The 19,903-nt window shown below is 39.9% G+C and overlaps 1 protein-coding gene across 1 annotated transcript in view; it reads left to right on the top strand.

The window, feature by feature from the left end:
• The window catches only part of LIX1 (limb and CNS expressed 1), a 60,501-nt gene extending 44,104 nt beyond the window's left edge, over positions 1 to 16,397 (top strand). Inside the window, 4 exon segments of the mRNA XM_003123811.5 lie at positions 1,468 to 1,563; positions 10,822 to 10,899; positions 13,160 to 13,262; positions 13,265 to 16,397. Coding sequence (XP_003123859.3) covers positions 1,468 to 1,563; positions 10,822 to 10,899; positions 13,160 to 13,262; positions 13,265 to 13,446 — 459 coding nt within the window. The 3' untranslated portion in view covers positions 13,447 to 16,397.

Raw genomic sequence — 19,903 nt, 5'->3', positions numbered from 1 at the left:
TGGAGAAGCTGCTGATAATGGATGTGACATTATCACACCAGCAGTGACCTTTTTGCTCCTTTTCCCCTCATAAATGCTCTTATCACGTGGAGGAGAGATAAGAGGACAGGCAGTGGGCAGAGAGTGGTTGTCCTGGCAGAGAGATATCAGGGAGCTCTGTTCTATATCTGCTCTGAGGATGAAAGGAAGCCTTTATTTTCCTGCCTTGTAAATTTCAAGTGCCTTTGAGGAAGAAAAGTTAGGAAAATGATGTCTGATTTATATGTTCAGAATTTACTCAGGAGCAGGGAGGGGCCCTCAGTGTAAATGTAATTTATCATTTTTTCATGGAAATTTGTAAGGAAAGAGGATATATACGGTTTGCAGGCTTCTGGATGGATTTCCTCTGGGATATTTAAAAAGCCAACATAAATATTTCAGTAGTAGTGTGTTAATGTTATTGCATTCAAAAGCTATAAATTTGCTGCTATCTGATGCCAGCAGTTGTTTGTTCAGTCTCACAAAGCCATTGCCCACCTTCCTAGGAATCCAAGACCATGGGATATTGAAGGGCAGGCCCCAGTGTCAAACCAGAGCTCAAGTTAGCTTTTTTAATGCCACTCCCCTTAACCAAATTGAAAGGGAATTTCATTTCTTTCCATCACCCACCCACCTTGTTTCCAAAAGATTAAGTGGTCCAGAAGTGAAAAAATAGAAACCCAAATCCGAGTCCCCCGGCTGAACACCAGTATATTAAGAAAAGATCTCATTAAAAATCATGGTAAGTGGGAGTTCCTATTGTGGTTCAGCAGTAACAAACCCTACCAGTATCCATCAGGATGTGGGTTTGATCCCTGGTCTTGCTCAGTGGGTTGCAGATCCAGCATTGCCATGAGCTGTGGTGTAGGTCACAGATGCAGCACGGATCTGGCGTTGCTATGGCTGTGGTATAGGCCAGCAGCTACAGCCTGGGAACTTCCTTATGCCATATGCGTGGCCCTCAAAAAAAAAAAAAATCACAATGATTAAATATGATTAGTTTATACAACCAAAGAATTTTTTTTCTGCCAGTTTCATAATTTGCTTCATGATCATCAGAAACTTTAAGAGCAAGGTCGACATTTCAAGAGTTCATTAAAAGATGAAAGTAGCCTGAGAGGACAACTGTTAGAACATTAATGCCACCACCAACAAAAACCCTGTGGAAAGAAGTGAGATTTCTGCTTTGGATAATTATTCTTTTTGAGTATTAATCAGTTTATATTCTAATCAAAAACTAGATTCAAATTGATTCCAAATCCTTCTTACTCTGAGTGATGGTGAGATTAAGGATTTTATCCCAAATCTTCTGGAGACTTGGTTTTAGAATGACACCTGAAGGGCTAGGACAATGGGAGACTCGCTGTGAAGTCACAGGATTGATTCATGACCACCCAGAGAAGAGAAGGAAAAAAGCTCTAGTATTCTCTTTTCTGCTTCCTTCCCAAGGGCACTCTGGATGATGCAGATGACCCCAGCACCAGCATCGGAGCCTATCACTACATGCTGGAGTCTAACATGGGGAAGACTATGCTGGAATTTCAGGTACCTGACTTCCTGCTACATGTTTATTCTGCTACACAACCCAGAAGTCTAGGAGAATACCACTCTTATCACTAATAGCTCCTGTGCCAATAATCTACTACTTTTTTTGGTCATATTATTTTAATTTAAAGTTTTGTTGAAGTATGGTTGATTTAGTATGTTGTGATAATTTCTGTTGTACAATAAAGTGATTCAATTATACATATACATACATCCATTCTTTTTCAGATTCTTTTCCCATATAGATTATAACAGAATACTATTCATTTTAATTTAACCCTCTTAGAATCCAGCACCTAACTTTTAGCCATAGCTCAATAGGCTAAAACCAACAAGCAAACAAGGCACAATCTTTGCTTTTTTAAAGGGAAGTTAAAGACTTAAGCTAAGAAACAGGTGAAGAACATTACTGTCTTATGATCCCATTAACTTCTTACCAGCTTTTCTGTATAAAGCTGCCCCTTAAGCCAAATCAGTTTGAACTGTTGGTTGTGACCATTTGATTCTTAATTTTTAGAAGTTAGAGATGAAGGTGCCTGCAATATATATTAAAAAGATCCCCCCTCCATTATGATATTCCTGTTAAACAAGATCTGCCACCTCCTGTCATTAAACAAATCAAAAAATTTAGCAAGCTGTAACCCTTTTCATTCCACTGCTGACAAGCAGTCATAGAACTGTAGAAGTATATTACCTGTTATTTGCAAATTGAACAATTATATTAATAGCAGTAAGAGTCATAATAGCTAACACTTACCGGATGCTTACTTTGTCTGGCACTGTGCTAAGGATTCAACAAATCTTAGCATAACTTAACCCTCACAATAAACATATGAGTATTTATTATCCTCAGGTCATCATTGAAGGACATGTTCCATATGGCCTAGCAAATGGCACAGCCAGGGTTCAGACCCAAGCAGTCTGATTTATGAGCTCACGCTCCTGACTATCACCTATATTGGGCTGGGCAGATGGAAATTCAGTAGTGATCGAGAATGAAATGTGTACTCTCTAAAAACTAAACTTGAATACAGTTGACCATCCATATACATTAATGCTAGTAGAAATCACCATGCAGTATTTTAACAAGGAGACTTTACCCCCAGAATTTCTATTTTTTTAGGTTAGATTCCAGGAAGCAATCAGACATATAAAGTTTTATAGGCAAAATTATTCATCTCAGTGTAATTTACAGTAGTGTTACAGCTGAGCCCCGAAGCCACCAACTTTCCATCCCCTTCTTTGGTACCTTTCAAACTCTTCCTGACTACAGTGGCATAGCCACTTCTCAAATAGATGTGTCCCTCCTGCCTGTTTTTATAAATCAGTAATTTTTCTTATCAGTTTCATGTTTGATTAAAGCAAAAATACTCTTTTTCACCCTGTACTAGGAAAATCATCATCCAGGATTCTCCTTAAGTGGTTGTGGCCCTTTGATGTTGCTTGACTTAAAGCCCATCTGCTGGTGTAGACAAGGGCATACATCAGCTCAGTGGTCCTGAGCCCAGGCTTGGAAAAGGGCAAGTCTATTTTAGCCTGGGTTAGCTCCTCACCTCTAAATCTCTTTCCTTCTTTGTTTGTGAATCAGCCAGAATAACAGTGGCAGTGCTACCTCACTGTGCCATAGTTAAGATTAAATGGGACCACACAGAGAGTCCAGAATAGTTCTTGACATAAGATAAATGCTCAGTAAAAGTTAACAACTATTATTATATATATATTTCTTTTTTTTGTCTTTTTTTTTTTAGAGCCACACCTGCAGCATATGGAAGTTCCCAGGCTCAGGGTTGAATTAGAGCTGTAGCTGCCGGCCTACACCACAGCCACAGCAACATAGGATCCGAGCCACATCTGTGACCTACACTACAGCTCACGGCAACACCAGATCTGTAACCCACTGAGCAAGGCCAGGGATCAAACCCGTGCCTTCATGGGTACTAGTCAGGTTCATTACTGCTGAGCCATGACAGGAACTCCAACAACTATTATTATATATATTTCTGAAGAAGGATTGCTTTACTTGAAACGCCGCAAACTACGGGATGGATTCCCTTGATGACTTTAACCTGAGGGCCTCAGATGAGGACAAGGTAGCTCCCCTGCACTAAATGTTTCGGGCCCTTGCTATAGTATAAAAGAGTGGGACTGTAAACTCCATAACCACCTAAAGTCAAAAAGAGAAAAAAGTAAAAAGGAGGAGCATAACACAAGAGAAGGAACACACACTTTTAAAAATCATGCAGACCTACCTATGTGTGAAGACTGCACTACCACCTGCCACTTGCGAACTCAACAATCCTGAGACTCAGTTGTCCCATCTATAAAATAAGAATCATGATGCCCATTGTGTAGGATTTTTGTGGAACTTACCTAATATGCTATTTATAAATAAAGCATCATGCGCAGTGATTTAGCCAAGGACGTACCTAATTTATTTTAATTTCTTCCCCTTTAACCCTGACAAAAGAATATTGTACTTCTTTTATTACAGAATGAACATTCCATGGCCTGGTCCATAGTAGTTTATAAGGGATTTAGTAGCAATTTTCAGAAAAATCAAGAATGGAGTTCCCATCATGGCTCAGTGGTTAACAAACCTGACTAGGATCCATGAGGATTCAGGTTCAATCCCTGGCCTTGCTCAGTGGGTTAAGGATCCAACATTGCCGTGAGCTGTGGTATAGGTCAGACACGGCTTGGGTCTGGCATTGCTGCGGCTGTGGCGTAGGCCAGCAGCTGTAGCTCTGATTGGACCACTAGCCTGGGAACCTCCATGTGCCGCAGGTGTGGCCCTAAAAAGCAAAAAAAAAAAAAAAAAAAAAGAAAGAAAAATCAAGAATGATTTTATTAATGCCATGAGTTAGTCTGCCAAAGATAGGCCAGGCAAGATTTTTTTTAATTCTTAAAACTCCACCCAAGTACTGTGAAAGGCTGTACTCAACCACCTTCTAGTAATACTTTAATTGCCTTGCCATGGGCTGTATGTTTTCTGTGTGTTCTAATGTAGTAAGGTATTTAAATATGCGAAATAATAATTTACATCATACTGTGGAAATGCTTCATAAATTCTCATAATGGAGACTGGGTGCTGAATGAGGCACAAAGGAAGAGGAAGATATGAGAGCAGGAAAAATCCAAACTCTGTCATCTTCCCAGTAGGGATGCTGGCAACCTAGGAGGAGGGCCATGGAACACATCCCTTTTCCTTGGCTGCTCTAGGTTGCCTGCTGGGTTCTACACATTCCTTGGTGGCCTGAGTTAAATGCATCAGCTTTTTCTACACATAATGAGAATTGACCACAGACCTGGGCTATTTGCAGTCGACAAAGCAATTCAGTACCCCTGGTGGGTAATAGATGTGTGTTTGTATCTAGCTGTGGATGACTGTACCATGTAAAAACAAGGCTGGTGTCTCCTGACTGCTTGCAGGCTTTCCAGGGGGGCCGGTCAAGGAGGTATGGCTCAGAAGAAACATGATATGATTCTGCTTACCTTCACTTCGTGGGAGGGAGACTGGGATGCCTGTTTAAGGTAGCCTTGCTGCAGAGAAAACTGCCTGATGTCTGGGGGTTGGGATGGCAGCAGCACTAGCCACTGGGTCTTGTCAAGGTCAGATTCAAGGCAGACTTTGACTGAAGCTGGTTAATATATTTATTCTGAAGCCTAATGCAATCCAAAGAAGAGTTGTTTATTTACATCTTTGCTAAATTCTCCAGGTCGCCTTTTAAAACCTCATCCCATAAACAAATTTCCTCTTAAATCCATTCTCTTGGGTGGGGAGATGGTGCCCACCTGTTTTTCAAGTTCTCCATTTACACTGTTTGTTTTTCTTATTTCTGATGAATCACAGAACCAAGCCAGTCTCTCAGAGTTCCAGGGAGAAGCAGTGTGCATTTTCTTCCCACAAAGTAGCTGGAAGGCCAAACATTGTTTCTCATAGGAGGCAACATCAGGAAGCACTGTGGGGACAGAGCCCATTTGTTGGTGGTTTAAACTTAATGAATGACAAAATGAACAAGAAAAGCTGTAGAAGGAAAGCTGAAACTGCAGTTTTCCCTGAAGAGGAAAAAAAAAAAAAAAAAAAAAAAAAAAACCCAACTCAGGGCTTGAGTCACCATTTGATTTTAAATTTACTTTACTAATGGGCACTGGCTACATAATTTATGGGGCCCAGTGCAAAAATGAAAATTCAGGGCCCTTTATTCAAAAATTACTGAGAATTTCAAGAGAGCAGATCTCTAAACTAAACTTGGGGCCTGTGTGACTGCACAGATCACGAATTCATGAAGCCCACCTTGTTTGTCCCTGCGACACATCCCCAGCATTAGACATTCAGCTCAGGCTCAAAATTAAAGGAGCATCAGAAAACTCAGTTATCAAGACAAATAGTATTAAAATGCAGTATTTTAAAAAACAAAATAGTGTAAAAATTCATGACAAAGCATCCAAATTTTAAAGAGTCAGAATTTTAAATAAAAGACCCTGAATTCGCACGACTCACCTTAAATCTTGCTTCACTCACATCACCCCAGTCCCAACCCCACCTCTAGGGTCAGCTTCTTGTTTATCTGTAAGTCCATCCAGACCTCCCAGGCTTCTCGATCAGCCCAATAACAAACACAGTACAAAAACTTACAGCATTTTTTTTGTGGTGCAGCAGGTTAGGGACCTGGAGTTGTCACTGCAGGGCTTGGGTCACTGCTCTGGGACAGGTTTAGTCCCTGGCTCCAAAACTTGGATATACCACAGATGTAGCAAAAAAAAAAAAAAGGAAGGAGCAAGATAGTTCACCAAAACAGACTTCCTTCAAAGTGACACGGCTTCAAAAGGTACCAAAACAAGGCTCTGAAGACTGGGCAGCAAGGAGGCACCATGAAAAGAGGAATTGAATCTTTACAGAAGTCCATGGCTGCCCTCTCCTTGCTAGTCTGCCGTAATGCAAGGATTTCCAATGGAATCAATGAGAGACACACAAGGATTTCCTGGGATTGAGCCCAGAGCTCCTGCAGCTTCAGGAAGATCTTAAAATAGTGATTTTGATCAAATGAGAGGAAATAAAGAAATGGGACAGGAAGAAGGTGGAAATATTTCAGCATACTTTATATAATGATGGTGAGATTTGCATCTCCAGAGAGGAAGGCAAGAACTAGATCAGGATATAATGTAAGAAGGCAAAAAGAAGGTCATCTTTCCTGAGGGATTTTAGGAATAAGAACAGCAGTGAGGAAAAGGTAGCTGTGTTACTGCAGAGAAAAAAGCCACTTGGTGATGGAATAGAAATGTAGACAATCCAGAAGGGTAAAGAGGATGATCGTCTTCCTGCAGACAAAAACAGTTCAAGTTTCTGCAGGGAAGTTTTTGAGAGATGAAGGTTGCCAAGGGACATGAGAAAGGGCTCTGGTTCTGTTCACGGCAGAATTGTGAGTCCTAAAATCTTAGGACTGGAGTTCCCGTCGTGGCTCAGTGGCTAACGAATCTGACTAGGAACCATGAGGTTGCAGGTTCGATCTCTGGCCTTGCTCAGTGGGTTAAGGATCCGGTGTTGCTGTGAGCTGTGGTGTAGGTGGCAGACGAGGCTCGGATCCCGCGTTGCTGTGGCTCTGGCGTAGGCCGGCGGCTACAGCTCCAATTTGACCCCTAGCCTGGGAACTTCCATATGCCGTGGGAGCGGCCACAGAAATGGCAAAAACACAAAAAAATAAAAAAATAAAAAAATAAAATCTTAGGATTGCCAGGTGGGATGATAGGAATTTATCTGGAAAGGAGGCTTAGTGCATAGATAAGAATGAGATCTCAGAGGAAAGTGGAGGAAAAATATAATATTAAGGCCACACTTGTCAGAGGGTGGAATTAAGGGCCCTCTTAGCAAAAGATCATTTCTCAAACTGGGCCACAAGGATGCAAGGACAATGAATGCCAGGAGGGCTATTGGGAGCCACAGAATAAACTCACAATATCTTTCTGGGTTGTCAACTTTACATGAAGACTGCCGAGGGGAGCGGGTAGGGCAGGTAAAGGAGTGGAGTGATATTTACTTTCTTCTCTTAAAAAAAATGAACATACACAATAGAATACAAAATTTAAGTGGACTCTCAAGATAAAACATAAAACCAAATGTCTTACTCATAGTGTCTCTCCTATAACACTACAGAGACTATTCCATATCAGAACCAAATTCCTATTCATTTGTATGGCTGCAAAGCATTCAGTACGTAGGTTTTGGGGTATGGTGAGAAGACCAGTACAAATTTACTTTCCTTAGTCCCTGGGGTTACTTTGATAAGAAGCATAGTGGTAAAAGCCAGATTAAGCAAAATTTGGTTATGAAACAATCTACTCTTACTTTTCCAAATTAGCATAGCAATGTGACAGAGTAAAAATCTGGATGGGACAGAGAGAAGTGGAGATAGGGCATGAGAAGGGCAGCTTCCCCAGGCTCTGGACTTGGGACCCTGGGCAGAGAGTGTGGTCTGTGTTTGGGGCAGGAGGCGTAGCTGGGCAATAGAAACATACGGTTTTGCTTTAATTGCGGACTCTGGGCTCTTGGGGTACTTGCTGTGCAGTAGTACATACACAGTATCTCAGCTGGATTCCAAACTGAAAAGAAGAAATACACGACATGCTAATGGCAATTTTATTTTTTCTTTTTACAAAATATTTTTGTACTTTTTTTTTTAATTTAACCTAATGACAATTTTAGACATGAAATGGTGCTATTTGTTCTTCTGATGATCTTACAACTTTGGTTTTAAGATGTCTGGAATCTCAGAGTGACTTCGTGTTTCCTGACTTTCATAATGAAACATCTTCCAGAGCAAGCAAAGACAATAACAGTTCGCTTTTTTTTTTTTTTTGAGTGGTCATAGGGCATCTGTCTAAATGTAAATTTTCATAACTAGTTTCATGACTAGTAAGTTCCTTAATTGTACTGTTTTCTAATACTTATATAGTTGTAGTTTGTACTGTTAATCCATAATCAATGCTTATCTCATCAAAAAAAGGGTAAAAGGAGTTCCCCCTGTGGCTCAGCAGTAACCAACCCAATTCGTATCCATGAGGATGTGGGTTCAATCCCTAGCCTCACTCATTGGGTTAAGTATATGGCATTGCTGCCAGCTGTGGTATAGGATCTGGCGTTGCTGTATTTGTGGTGTAGGCCGGCACCTACAGCTCCAGTTCAGCTTCTAGCCTGAGAGCTTTCCATATGCCATGGGTGGCCCAGTGAATTAATCAATCAATCAATCAATCCTGGTGACTTTAATGGAAGACTGCTAATCTTAATCAGATTAGGAAAATAAAATCTTCAGTATGTTGACACATGTTAGCTTGCCTTTGGTGTATATCATTCAGGAAAAGGATCTGATACAAAGGCTTAATGCTGTGCTTAGCCCTGGCCATTGAATGTGAAAACTATGGGTACATTTTAGTATCAATTCCATCTTATTGTACATGTTTTAAGTCATTGTCTTGACTGAATTTATAAAGTTATGGGTATTTTACAGTTTCTATAATTTGTACATTACACATTTTATATTTTTTCAGCTGAATTTTTTTTTCTTTTTTTGTATTTTGTCCTTTTAGGGCCGCACCTGCGGCATAGGGAGGTTCCCAGGCTGGGGTCTAGTCGGAGCTGTAGCTGCCAGCCTACACCAGAGCCACAGCAACATCAGATCCGAGCCGAGTCTGTGACCTACACCACAGATCACAGCAACAGTGGATCCTTAACCCACTGAGCAAGGCCAGGGATCGAACCCACAACCTCATGGTTCCTAGTCAGATTCATTTCCGCTGTGCCACCACAGGAACTCCTGACTGAATTTTTAAAATTTAAATTGTTTTCTTTAATATGTAATATTGTCACATGATTCAAAACTCAAAAGTTGCAAAAGAATGTCAGAGGAAAGTCTCCTTCTCACTCCTATCCCCCTGGCATTCCTTTTATCTCCCCAGAGGCAACCGGATTGTTTTGTATCTTGCCAGAAGTCTTCTAGGCCTTTATAAGCAAGTATTTATAGGGATCTTCTATTCTTTTTTAATCAAATGGTAAGACATATATATATGTCAGGCACCTTGCTTTTATTTCAGCAACACCTCATAGAGATTCTTTATATTATAACTAGAGAGCCTTCTTACCCTTTATGATTGCAGTGTAGCTGGTAGGATGAATGTACTGTAGGGGAAGAAGAATAATTTTCTTTCTACCTTTCTGAGTTCTTAGCTAGGACCCCTGTAATAAAAGGCAGATTAACGAGAGAAAAACAGAAGTATGCCTCATGCGTACATGATAAATACCCAGGAAAAAATGAGTACCCACTGAGGTAGCTTAGAATTCAAGATTACATACCATCCTGGTAGGGAAAGGGGAGAGGGGATGTAGGTCTCTAAGGGGACAGTAAATAATCCTTAGGAAAATGAATGGGCCCTTAGAAAAATCAATGGGAGGTATGATAATTTGTGACAAAGTTTGTCTGAGTGTGGAGTGGACTTCAGTTTCCACTTCCGTGATGAGTCAATCTTCCTGGTTGGTGAAACTCCTGGAGAGGGTATTTGTGACAATTTTTGGAGGATCTGTCTTTAGGCAGTTAAGGGGAGTTCAGAGAAAGCCCCTCTCTGCATTCATTGTTTTTTAAGTACTTATATATTAAAATAATCAATAGACCAAGTTTTGGGGTGGCATATTCTGCTACGCTAGAGTATCATACTTTAACCATTCCTTTAAAAATGAACATTTAAAACATTCCCAGTCTCAGGCAATTTAAAAAATGTTGCAATGAATAGATTTGCCTATATATTATTCTCTGATGTGCTGGTATGTTTACATAACTCCTTGGATATATTGTTAGAGCATATGTTTTATTTGTTTGTTTTGGCCACGCCCACAGCATGCGGACGTTCCCAGGCCAGGGATCCAATCTGAACCACAGCTGTAAGCAGAGCCACAGCAGTGACAATACCAGATCCTTAACCTACTGAGCCACAAGGGATCTCCCAGAGCATGTGTATTTTTAATGTTGAAAGGTATTTGCCAATTATTTAATCATTTTATTATGCCAAATATGGATATAGCAAGGGAGGGAGGGAAACATGCTCTAGGATTCTAGGACTGTGGTATTTGAAAAGTCTCCAAGTGTTCTGACAGTGCCGTATATTCTGTTTCCCTATTATGGCTGGGGATCAGAGTTATGCCCTACCCAGCAATCACTGAGGCACTTTCACATTTCTGTCTTGTGACTAATGACAGTTATTTGGGTTTTATAGGAACTGATGACCATTTTCCAACTGTTGCACTGGAATGGAAGCCTAAAAGCCCTTCGTGAAACAAAATGTTCCCGACAGGTGAGATTTTCTGATCAAAAACAAGTTTGTGTTATATGGACTGAGCAGATGGCTCATCATCTTCCAAGCAGATTCCTTTTTTGGTGTGTTTTCTCTCTTTAAATTTAGTGCCTTATTCCATTCATCTGTTGATAGACGTTTGCATTGTTTCCATGTCTTGACTATTATGAATAGTGCTATGATGAACGTAGAGGTGCAGATAGCTTGTTGAATTATAGTTCGTCTGGATATGTGCTAGGAGTGGGATTGCTTGATCATATGGTAGTTCTATTTTTAGTTTTTTGAGGACCCTCCATACTGTTTTCCATAGTGATTGTACCAATTTACATTTCTACCAATAGTGTAGGAGGGTCCACTTTTTTCCATACCCTCTCCATCATTTGTTATTTGTAGACTAATTAATGATGACCATTCTGACCAGTGGGTCACTTTTCTATATCGCAGAAGTTGGCACAACATTTTTAATTAACTATACTTTAATAAAAAATAAATATTAAAATAGATAAATTTATTACCTTATTTATTGAGTAAGAACAGAGGATACACACACACACACACACACACACACACACACACATACAAATGGTCCAGTTGCATTAGGAACTGACCAAATGTGCATACCCAGGAGCCTGGAAGAATGTTAGTTTGGCATAGGACTGATTTAGATACCTGTATTGAATGCCAGAATGGAAGGATGATTAAGATAGACTTAGTTTCTAAGTCAAACATTAAGTCTATTCTGTGCACCTGTTCTACCTGCTTGGAATGTGTTCCTTCACCTGTTCTCCAATGCAGAAAGAAAGGTGAGTCTGCCTTGCTTCTGAACCTCCTCACTGAGGACAGGTAGGGTTGTTTATAGCAGAAGGATTTTTCTTATGCCCACCAAATGTCTGTAATAGACAATATAAATGATTATAAAAGTGGATAACCTGGTATTTCAGTCACTCCAATTTTTTGGTTTGGAAGTTTCTTCTTTATTTTTCAGGGACAGGGTCTCCTTACTTCTTTGCTACTGATGAGACACACTCTTCCCCTTTTTTAATGGCAAAGGCGAAGCCCCACCCATATACTTACTGGTTTTCACCTCACCTATTATCCCTCAAGATTAATTTTTCCTTTACCCCATTGGACTTTGGAGATTATAGTTTATTTCTGAGAATTTGCTCACAGAAATTTGTATAAGGAGCAAAAGCTTCTACTAGGCAGCAAGTTGAGGGTGGATATAAGTGTTTTCTATGCACTGCAGCCCCAGGAGTTTTTAGTTGCTCTTGGCTTAGAAAGCCTGGCTTTCAGAATGTCAAAGATGGAAAGAAATGAGTAGCTGACTATGGCTTTGGCTATTTTTTTCTTTTCCTTTGATTTTATAAAAAGCCTTTGAAATATGCCGGGTTGGTTATAAACACTTTTCCATGATTGTTTTTAATTTGTTAAGGTCATAAATAAATACCACATGTTCTTAAAAATAAGCAGTATATCCACTCCATAAGATCTTCTTAAAGTGCATCCATCAGACTTACACATGATATTACATTGTATTGGCAAATGTTAAACATGAGAATTGACAGTCTCCCATTTTTAATCGTTTGCAGAAAGTAAGAGACAGTGTATATGAAAGTACCATTGTGATAATAATAATGATAATGCCTACCTTCCATAATACATTTTTTAAGTTCTTCTCATAGTTTCTATAAGCCATTGAGACTTTCATCTTCCTTATGCTAACAACACAGCAGTTAGGAAATTACTCTGATGTCTAAGTCTTGTCCTGACCCAAAGCTTCCTGCTTTCTGCAATGGGTGTGACCAAATCCAGTTCTGCCCGAATCCTTCCAGGTAGTTGTTTCCTTCTCTCTTTCCAGCTAAAACTGATAATGCTAGACAGAAGAGTTCAATGAATAAATGATGTAATGTTCATACTAATTACTATAGAAATGCATTTTCCAAGGAAGACATATTTTCTAGTGAGGTGGGAGCTCCGTTCTGGTGAACATTATTGAGTCACTCTTGATGGTAGTGTTTTGATTCAAATTGGAGTGACCTTACTTTGCTGTACCAGCTTAGCCCTTTATTTCCCTTAAGACATATATCCTGGGATTTGGCTTCAGTTTTTGAACATCAGAGAGGTTTGGTTGTTAGTAGAAGCCCCACGGATGTGGTGGGTGATGGAAGTACAGGAAGGGAGGTGTCAGAAGGCCATAAGCCCAGACAGCTACCTTTGTTGCTCTTTACTGACATTCTGGACTTTATTTTTTGGCTCCCAGGAAGTCATCTCCTACTATTCCCAGTATTCTCTGGATGAAAAGATGCGCAGCCACATGGCCCTGGACTGGATCATGAAGGAGCGGGAGTCGCCAGGAATTCTCTCCCAGAGCTACGAATGGCCCTGAGGGAATTGGAGGAAGCCAGGAAAGCAGGACAAGAACTACGGTTTTACAAAGAAAAGAAAGAAATCCTGAGTTTAGCTTTGACTCAGATCTACAGTGATCCTGACACTTCCTCACCCAGTGATGATCAGCTGAGCCTTACGGCCCTTTGTGGCTATCACTAGCAAGGCCAGGTCCCAGCTGTCCCCTTGGGGGCAGAAGCCAGACTCTAACATTAGGAAGGTCATTGAAGGAGGTCATCAGAGGCTTTAGCACCTATAGCTGCTACCTGAAAGCTGTACTAATTCTCCCTACCCACCTACTCCATTCACAGAATCTCAGAGTAATAGGACCCTTACAGGAGACTTCATCCCATTCAATGCAGTTTTCCCATAACACCCTCAGTAGTTCCACCCCAGACTGAATGGATAGAGACAGGATTGTTTGAAAAATATTTTCCAGGACTGCCTTCAACTTTAAGGCTGGTTGACATGGGCCTTGCTAGATTATATACATTGTTTCAAAGAATGGGTCAATGTAGTCTTTCCCCAAAAGAACATCAGCCAGGACTGGGGAAAGTAGCACCACAGCAATTTTTTAAAAATACTTGAGATTAAATAACCAATATGGATATTTAAAAAATATATATATATCCAAAGATCAGAATTTCTTCCTAAGCTCTCTATAAGATTGCTGACACACTACCAGGTGTAATCCAGTTCTTCTGTGGGGATTTTACCTGTACCTCCTATCAAAGATCTTGAAGTGGTAATAGTATGAAAATGCCATATAAATTTAATGTGGTTTAAAATGTCATTGTGATTTTTTTTTTTTAAATCCACACTCTTCTGCATGGAGATAAATGTCACGCAGGGTAGTATCCCCATTTGTATTCCTTAAGAATTCATATCTGGAGTTCCCTTGATGGCTCAGCAGAAATGAATCTGACTAGCATGCATCAAGACACAAGTTCAATCCCTGGCCTTGCTCAGTTGGTTAAGGACCCAGCGTTGCTGTGAGCTGTGGTGTAGGTTGCAGAAATGGCTTTGATCTGGTTTTGCTGTGGCTGTGATGTAGGCCGGCAGCCGCAGCTCCAATTCAACCCCTAGCCTGGGAGCCTCCATATGCCATGGGTGCAGCCCTAAAAAAGACAAAAAAAAAAAAAAATTCATATCCAATTATGAGTCCTGCAATCAGTCATGTACATTCTTAATTTGCAAATAAATGAACTGATTTATTTTATTTCTGCCACCTCAGTCATGGAGAAAGTTAGGGGCATTTCAAAGGTTAAAACATCTGAAAAATTATTAGCATTTAACAATGTTTACGTTTACATTTGATTTGTTTCTCATGTGTTAGAGAAAAAGAATCATTAGCTGTCTTTGTTGTCTTTCAAGAACTTAAGCCACTAGTAGCTCAAATGTAGTATCATTTTTCACTTTGAATTACTAGAATTTTCTTTAAAGAGGAGATAAAATATTGCCATTTCTCTTTCCAAATGGGTCAGTCAACTGATTAGAAAACCCAAAGCAAAGACAAACCAATTTTTAGATACTTCCTGGTCACTCAAATTTAAGAATGGCAGCAGTGTCAGTTTTAAACACTTATAGATATTTCCCTATATAGAACATGGATTTTCATTCATTCCAATAATTCAAAGAAAACAATTTTCTCAAGTTTAAGTAAGATTTCTTTTTCTGCTTGCTTAGGCAAAAGCACATTAACTTTCATGAAAACTAAAACCATTATAATTGCATTAAAAATTACAAAAACACGATAGTTTAGCTTTATATCTAAATAGCTACAATAGCAATTGTCATTCCTTGAATCCTCACGAAAACTACTGTATGTTGAGCATATATTTTTGAATTAGCCTTGATAATAAAAAATTAACTTCATATATCATTTTTCTCACACCAGGGGAAAAGTTAGCTACATATCTGCCCTACTCAAATGTCTTGAAAAGGTAGTACTATAATATTAGATAATTTTATTTGAAATATTGTTTTAATAAAAATAACATTCCTCTCCATAATGAAGCTAAATGTCACCTAGAAGAAAACTTTATTCCCTTACACTCACAAAAAGGAATTAGAATTAAACTTTTAAGTTGAATAAATTTTAAAATTACTTCCTATTTAAAGTAATTTTTTCATAAAATCATTTCTCTTTATCATTTCAGAAAATCCACAACTTCCCACGTTAGGTGTGATTAAAGGTAGGTACATCTGTACTGCATTTGCAGCCTTTGACAATGACCGTCTCAAGCTGATACCATCCAATTAGATGCAGGAACAGTAATCACCCTGGAAAATACTAAATTTACTCTCTGCCTTGCAGTTAGAAAACTGTACCCATTCTGAAAGCAGAGGTTCCCTCTTGGCCACTATCAGCTTTTCCTGGCTTGTCAAATCTGCCCACTCTTCCAGGAATGGAATGGAAGTTTCAGCAAAAGAAGCAAAAGCAAATCTTTGCCACTGCTTCTCCCTGTGGTGCTCATTTATAGCAAATCGGTTTCAGCTAAGACCTGATAGCTATTGGTACATCACATGAGTATCCATAATTGTGGCCCTGAGAAGAGCAGGATTGAAAAGCAAAGTAGGTTTTATTATTTTTCATTTTCTATGTCTTGTTCTCGAAAACACACTGTGGTGAAGGGGCCTATAGTAGAGGAGTCTCTAAATACACGGAGCTTTGAGTCCTAACCTGTTGTGGTTTTAAACCCTTCGAGAATCTGCTAAAAGCTGAAGATCTACTAGAAAAATACAATGAAACATATACATTCAAAATTATACAAACCAGAGAGTATGTGGACCTCCTCCAAATCCATAGATTGCTTTGCCCAAGGACCCTCAGTTAAACTTAATTTTGAGCACATAGTTATAGTCTCTTAAACTTTTCAGCAGAGAGTCAACCTAGCTCATACATAGCCCCATTAACCCATATCTAGGGAGAATATCACCCTTAAATACAGAATTGCACTGTACTTTGCCAAGAGACAGTTTAATTTTCACAAAATCCAAATATGCCATAATATTACCAAAAAATAGCTTAAAGCAAACCAGTCACTAAACTTGTGAGAACATATCAGAATATTATGGATTTAATAAAGTCATCATTCCTCTAATGATCAGAATTTGGTTGTCCCATTTGTTCAAAAGCTATATATATAGTCCACTGATAAGTCTGCTGTTAAGTTCATTCACCTATTTCTAGAAAAGGAAAAGAATCAAGCCATAGATATTCCTGAAATGTTTGTACCTACATCAGCTATGAATCTTATCAACTAGGTCTCAGGAAAAAGGGAAAGAAAACATAAAGATTTAACACCTTCCATTTTCTTTAGGGAAAATTTTGAAGTCAGGAGCATTGTTGTAGTTGACTTTATCTCTGAAATGCTTTAGAGAGTTCTCATGCCCTGCCTTTATTTCTTGCCCAAAGGACAAGAGAGCCAGACTAAATGTTTTTATTTTCCTTGACTCTGTTTAGGTAAACACTATTCAAGACATTATGTCATATATTGTTGAGGTTGTGTGTGTGTTTTTTCTACTTTGCAGAAAGGCAAATACCAAGATTTCTTCTATGGTCTCCACCATGTTAAAGAGCAAATATTAAGATTGTTTTGGAGTTCCCATCATGACCTAGTGGAAATGAATCTCATGACCAGTGTTCATGAGAACGCAGGTTCGATTTCTGGCCTCTCTCAGTGGGTGGGGGATCTGGTGTTGCTGTGAGCTGTGGTGTAGGTCACAGACAAGGGTTGGATCCCATTGTTGCTGTGGCTGTGGTGTACGCCGGCAGCTGTAGCTCCAATTCGACCCCTAGCCTGGGAACCTCCATATGCTGCAGATGTGGCCCTAAAAAGACACACACACACACACACACACACACACACACACACACACACGCAAAGATTGGTTTTAGCCATGGCTCTAGAAAAAATGAAAATTATTTTCCCTACCACGTTGGTTCTCAATTTTGGCTGCACATTGGAAATATCCAAGGAGTTTTAAAAGATTCTAAAGATCCAGATTGTACCAAGACCAATGAAATCAGACTCTCCAGAAGTGGGGCCGAGGTATCACTATTTTTTAAAGCTTCTCAGGTAGTTCCAAAGAGCAGCAGGGTTGATAACCACTACTCTACCCAGGGAGTCTATGGCCTAACTATTGGGGGCTGTTACTCAGTTTTGCCTTGTTCCAAAATTCAAAACGTTGAGCCCTTCTGAGTTAGGTAGGAGCAAAACCTTTTGCTTGGGCAAGAGGACTTCCTGGAGCCCAGAACTAAAGCAGGGTAAACTCCCGCATGCACACACAACTTATCTTAACAGGAAAGCCAGATTCTGCTCTAGGTTCAGACTTTCTTTCTCAAATATGATATACAAGTAATCTGCACCAGAATCCTCCTTTAAAAATTCAAGTCCCTGGGTCACACCCAGACCTGCTGACCAAATTCTTGGAGAGAGTCTAGATTATGCACTGCTTTACCAGATGTTTCTGATCACACTTAAGTTTAAACTCTTTTAGCTTAAAGCTACCTAGCACATACTTTAGTAAGCAGCACAGCCCTGACTCTTCTGATAAAACTGGTCTTTTGGCAGAGAGCATGGAAAGGAATAAAGAGAGAGGGAAAAGTTGCTTCTTTACACCTCCTGGTAGCCAGAGAGAAGCAGAAGGGGCAGAGATATAGGTATTTTTTTGTTTTTGTTTTTGTTTTGTTTTGTTTTTCTCTCCCCAAACAATCACTTCTTTAAACCTGACTATATCCTGGTAGCACCTTTTTTCCTTGAACAAAGGCAGTTGTCAGAAAGGCCCCAAGCAGAAGCTTCTTTCTGAGAATTCTGGATTCTCTAGGGATTGTTGGTTCCCAAGTGAAAGTCCCAGATTGCTATCTATTTATAGGCAGTTCCTAATCTTAGCAGAAATTGTTTCATAAGTCCATTTGTAAGTCAGTTAGTTGTTCAGTCCTGAGGATGCATTATTCTATAGGAGCAAGGTCGTGGCAAGTTTCCCAGACTAGTATATATAAACAAGATACTAAAATATCGATCTGCGAGACCTAATATGGCTCTAGTTTGTGAGTGGGCTGTAGAATGAGGGCAGCTGTGGGCCTGGGGTATATTATTAAAGACCTCCCTGGGGCATATTTCTTAGTCTCAAACTGGTTCTCCCAGCAGTCTCTTTATTTTCTCTCCCCACCCCCAGCCCAGCTGCCGCAGATTTGATCATGGTTTCTTCTCCTTACTGACTTACTAAAGAAGAGATGCCTCTTTCCTGCCTTTCCTACAAACACTTTGAAACTTTCTAAGCTTTGTTTTCACTAGACAGTGGAACATTGCATGACCTAAAAATGGCAACCACTAAGTCTCTCTGCAGGTCCTGTGAAAAGACACAGGCACATGAAGCAAGACTGCATTGTCCTACTCATCCGTACCTGAAAGGTTTCCTGCTTCTTTGGCATTCTCATTTGGTTCTACATGGCAGTGTCATGTCCTGATCTCAGATGCCCCATGACTAGCCAGTGATTCTGGATAATCTGGCTCAAAACTACAAACTAGATGTATCAGTCTGTCCTCCTCAGGAATGTGAACTAAGAAACATGGAAGGAACTGGACAGTTTGAGTTGGGAGCTGAAGTTTGGAGTCATGTTCATGGCTGCTGTGGTCTGTGAGGCTGAAGTGGTGAGGAAGTAGGAATCTGAGTCGGCAGAGAAATCTGGTCAGTAGTAAGAGGAGAAGGTGGTTTGTGTAGAGAGCAGATGCAGAGAGAGGCAGAAATGAAAGTAGAAAGTGAGAGCATGAGGCCCATGAAGAAATGGTGAGAGCTGTGGCCCAAACACCCGGCAATAAATTCACTTTTTATTCCAGTGGATCACAGACTTTGCCACCAAAGAAATCTCGCCTTACTCATTTCATACCAAAATTACTCTAGATTATCCTGGACTTTTCATCCTAAGAATAGAGCAAGAAAGACGACATGAGAACAAACCTCTTCAAGCAGTAGAAATGCTGCTGATAAAATTAGATTTAGGACCAGAGACAGAGTTAAATTTTTTGCCACTCACTGGCCCTTCAACTCCAATGTAAGGTCTCACAATGGTCAGGAGTCCTATCCAAATCTGAAATAAATTTATGTATTATGTAACCATTGTGTTGTTCCTCCCCTACATAGAAATTCCTGAGTCCTCATGTTCCACAAGAGGTGACCCACAGAAGGAAATAGAATACTATTTTTAAAAAGACAGAATTCAAAACCTCAAATGATTGTTGACTTCTTAAAAAATTAGTCACCTTGGGGAAATAATTACATGCTCTGACAATGCTCAAGAGAGCTGTCTTTGCCAAAGGCATTTCTGTCACGAACTCCTCCTTGGGAATGGCCCTCTGAGGCTGCGCAAAGGAAGAAAAGCAGTGCCTTTTGTGAGCAGAAAGTACCTTGCTTTCCTGAACTGACTAGTTTATTTCAGCATCCTGACTATTAGGACTAATGCTTAGCAGGGGCTCAATGAATGTTTCTTGAATAGAAATTTGTCATCAGTATCTTGGTGCCTTCCTTACTCCTTGCTTGATGAGTTAATTCATTCACCACACTGGGCTCCATTCTACTGGATTAGTTAGGAATGACTTACTAATTAGGATTAGTA

This window comes from Sus scrofa, chromosome 2, assembly GCF_000003025.6.
Source record: "Sus scrofa isolate TJ Tabasco breed Duroc chromosome 2, Sscrofa11.1, whole genome shotgun sequence".
Taxonomy (NCBI): domain Eukaryota; kingdom Metazoa; phylum Chordata; class Mammalia; order Artiodactyla; family Suidae; genus Sus; species Sus scrofa.
The sequence above is the reverse complement of the archived record's forward strand: the minus strand, read 5'-3'. Positions and strand labels throughout refer to the sequence as shown.